Source organism: Tupaia chinensis, unplaced genomic scaffold (genome assembly GCF_000334495.1).
Source record: "Tupaia chinensis unplaced genomic scaffold, TupChi_1.0 Scaffold000117_2, whole genome shotgun sequence".
NCBI classification, from domain to species: Eukaryota; Metazoa; Chordata; class Mammalia; order Scandentia; family Tupaiidae; genus Tupaia; species Tupaia belangeri.
The window spans coordinates 5627909-5630932 of NW_006159583.1; the positions used below are offsets into that span (position 1 = coordinate 5627909).

Sequence of the window (3024 nt, forward strand, 5' to 3'; positions counted from 1 at the left end):
CACACACACCCGGTGTGAGTTTTAAGCCACCGAGTCCAGGACGTGAACCACGGTTGACTACATGGGAGTCCAGCGACATAGCCATTACACTAACTGCTGGTCCCACACAACTCCCTTGTTTTTAAGGTAAAACTTGAAATGTAAGACTGTGTAAGATTTGTTTTTAAACTCTACAGTGTCTATTTTTGTATAGTTAATACATTACCAAATGTGTCTTTAGATAGCCTACTCCAGGTGGTACCTGCAATCACAATTCACCTTGCCTAGTACAGTATGGGGGTTGTAAAATGATAAATTGGCATGGAAATTTAAAGCAGGTTCCTGTTGGTGCACAGCACAAATTACTTATATATAGGAATGGTAGTTTTTTCATCTTCAGTTTTCTCTGATGCAGCTTATATGAAATAATTGTTGTTCTGTCAGCTGAATACCACTCTGTAATTGCAAACAAAAGGTGCAGTTGTTTTGCTGACATTCTGAATGCTACTAAGTAAACAATTAAAAAAAAGATAACAAAGCTAAAACCACATAATTTAAAATATCTGACTAAATATAAATAATCTTCTGGCTTCAAAAAATACTTCTAGCATTTAATATATTTCAATGCTCTTCATTCTTTTTTAAATGGCCTTTCAAACACATTAACGAGTCATCTAATTTTACCACTTTGATTCCTTGATCAATATACTCTTCTGGACTTTTTAATATGTATTCATAAACCATTATTATAAATAAAAAATTGAATACCTTCAATCTTCTCTCCTGTGAATACCCTGTTTGTGTTAAGACTAATCTATTGGCCTTTGCTTCTGTGAACACTTAATAAATACTTATAGTAATGAATACAGGGGTGCGATCCATGTGCTCCAAAATCAGGACATAACAATCAATTTAAATGGATTAATGCCGTTATTCCTAGAGTGGGCGCCTTATAAAGTTCAGTTTGTTCCTTTCTCTCTTGCTCATATGGCGGTTTTTTCTACCATAGTTTGATACAATAAGAAGGTCTTTTCCAGACATGGTCCCTTGATATTGGACTTCTCAGCCTGCATGATGATGAGCCCCCAAAACTTCCTGTTCATTATAAATTACCCAGTCTGCAGTATTCTGTTATGGCTGCACAAATGAATTTAGACAACCTAATTTCCTACATCCCTTTCACTATTGTAAGGGTAAAGGTCTGCACAAGGGAGACTGTTGTCAAAACGACCTGGTCCTCAGCTCCCACACCTTCTCACGGGCAGTTTTGCAGTTAATGCCATATGACATGTTCTTTGATTCCACCTGAGCTGTTGTTGCAAAAAGATAATTTCAAATCTAAAAATAAATGAGCCAGCTATTTTCATGAGCTTGAGACTGAAAAAGCAGCTCAGAGCCCTGCTGCTGGGATTTAATGATGTTGTGTTTCTTATTTTTTTCCTCTGAATTTTTGTTTGAATAGGTGAAGTCAAAGGGACAAGGACCAACTTTTGATGTCTGGGAACCTTGAGTCTCCTGTGATTCTGCACTATACCATGTCCCCTTCTCCCTGCAAAGGGTCCTCAGCCACTTGCTCCTCCATTCCCTGAAACTTTGGGCTCTACCCAACTTCTCCCTTCCCACTTGGACCAGTAGTTACTGCCATCTCTGTCCACCCTGACTGAGGCCTCCATGAAGCATGCATGAGGAGAGCTGTGGTCATGTGCACCCTCCTCAATCTTAGAGCATAGGCTGCTGTCCTCATCCCAGAGTGGTGGCCACAGCACATTTGATGGGTTGCTCAATGGGGCTAAGCCTCCTTCCACCATCAATCCAGGTCTCAAGTGATTCCTAGTCTGGAGTTTGCAATTCCTTGGTGGGACACCTGTCTACATTTGGTTGATGTGATGGGCCCATGAGAAAAGCAGATGTGTACCTTAACTTCCTTGCCTCCATTCTGGCTCTGCATATTTGCTTATAGTTGTCAGGATGGGAAGCCTGTCAGAGAATGAGCCTCATGCATGCTAAGTTGCAGGGCAGAACTTACAGACATACTCTGATAATACTTCTGTGCCCAAGGGAGAAGGGCATTACATAACAAATATCCGATACTGGGACAGGTCAAGCCAGGACAATGATCTATACTTTATAACCTTTGGTAAAAAACTTTTTCCATTTTATTAACAAAGATTCCAGACTTTTACTTTTGTCCTAAGTCCTTGGAACACTATAGGCAGTTTTAAAAATAGGGGATAGGTGATATTATTGTCCAATTCTGGGCTAGACTATTTGAGGACGGTTGTGAACATAAATCTCTTGGTTGTGAAAATTATATGTGTTTCTCCAAGGCAACAGGACACAGGAAAACATGTTTCATAGAATAACGTACTAATTATAGTCATTCAAAGCAAAGTTCCTTTCATGATTCACACCTTACACTGTAGGGGATTGCTTGTGAGGAATTGTAATAGGTGGAGTTGATTGGCTGACTTCAAGGGCATCTTGGAGGAGAAGACTCTTAAAAGGTGGATTTCTCAAAAGTGGAATAATATTGCACTTGAATATCTTTTGCAAGAAAGAGCTTCACAAGTATAAAGAAGAAGGTATTTAAGTTAAATTTCTTCACTTATTCAGATAATTAATAATGTGATTTTTAATCTGAGGAAATTCACAGCAGTTTGGCTCGTGGTTAACTATGAGGTTTAGACAAAGTCACAGAAAGAATTCTTTGATTCAAGAAAAAGAGAATGCTTCTTTTTAAGTTTTTAATTTTAAAAGATTATTTACTTTGTAATTGAAATGACAAAAAAAGATATGAGGCAATATTTAGAAGTAGTTATTGAAAAATGTAGTTTTATCTTTTTGATTTTAAGGGTTCAAAATTATCATTTCCTATTACAGGAAGGAGCAGACGCACAGCAGACATCAAACAGCAGAAGCATGGCCAGCAATATCTCCCAGCCGGCCGTGCAGCTCTGCTATGAGAATGTGAATGGATCTTGCGTTAAAGTTGCCTATTCACCTGGATCTCGCGTGATTCTCTATGCCGTGTTTGGCTTGGGGTCC

General features: G+C 38.7%; 1 protein-coding gene across 1 annotated transcript in view; it reads left to right on the top strand.

Annotated features, from left to right (window-relative positions):
- Positions 1-2840: 2840 nt before the first annotated feature.
- Positions 2841-3024, top strand: part of LOC102489020 (trace amine-associated receptor 8c-like) — a 944-nt gene continuing 760 nt past the window's right edge. Inside the window, exon 1 of the mRNA XM_006144370.2 lies at positions 2841-3020. Coding sequence (XP_006144432.2) covers positions 2899-3020 — 122 coding nt within the window. The 5' untranslated portion in view covers positions 2841-2898. The remainder of the gene's footprint in view (positions 3021-3024) is intronic.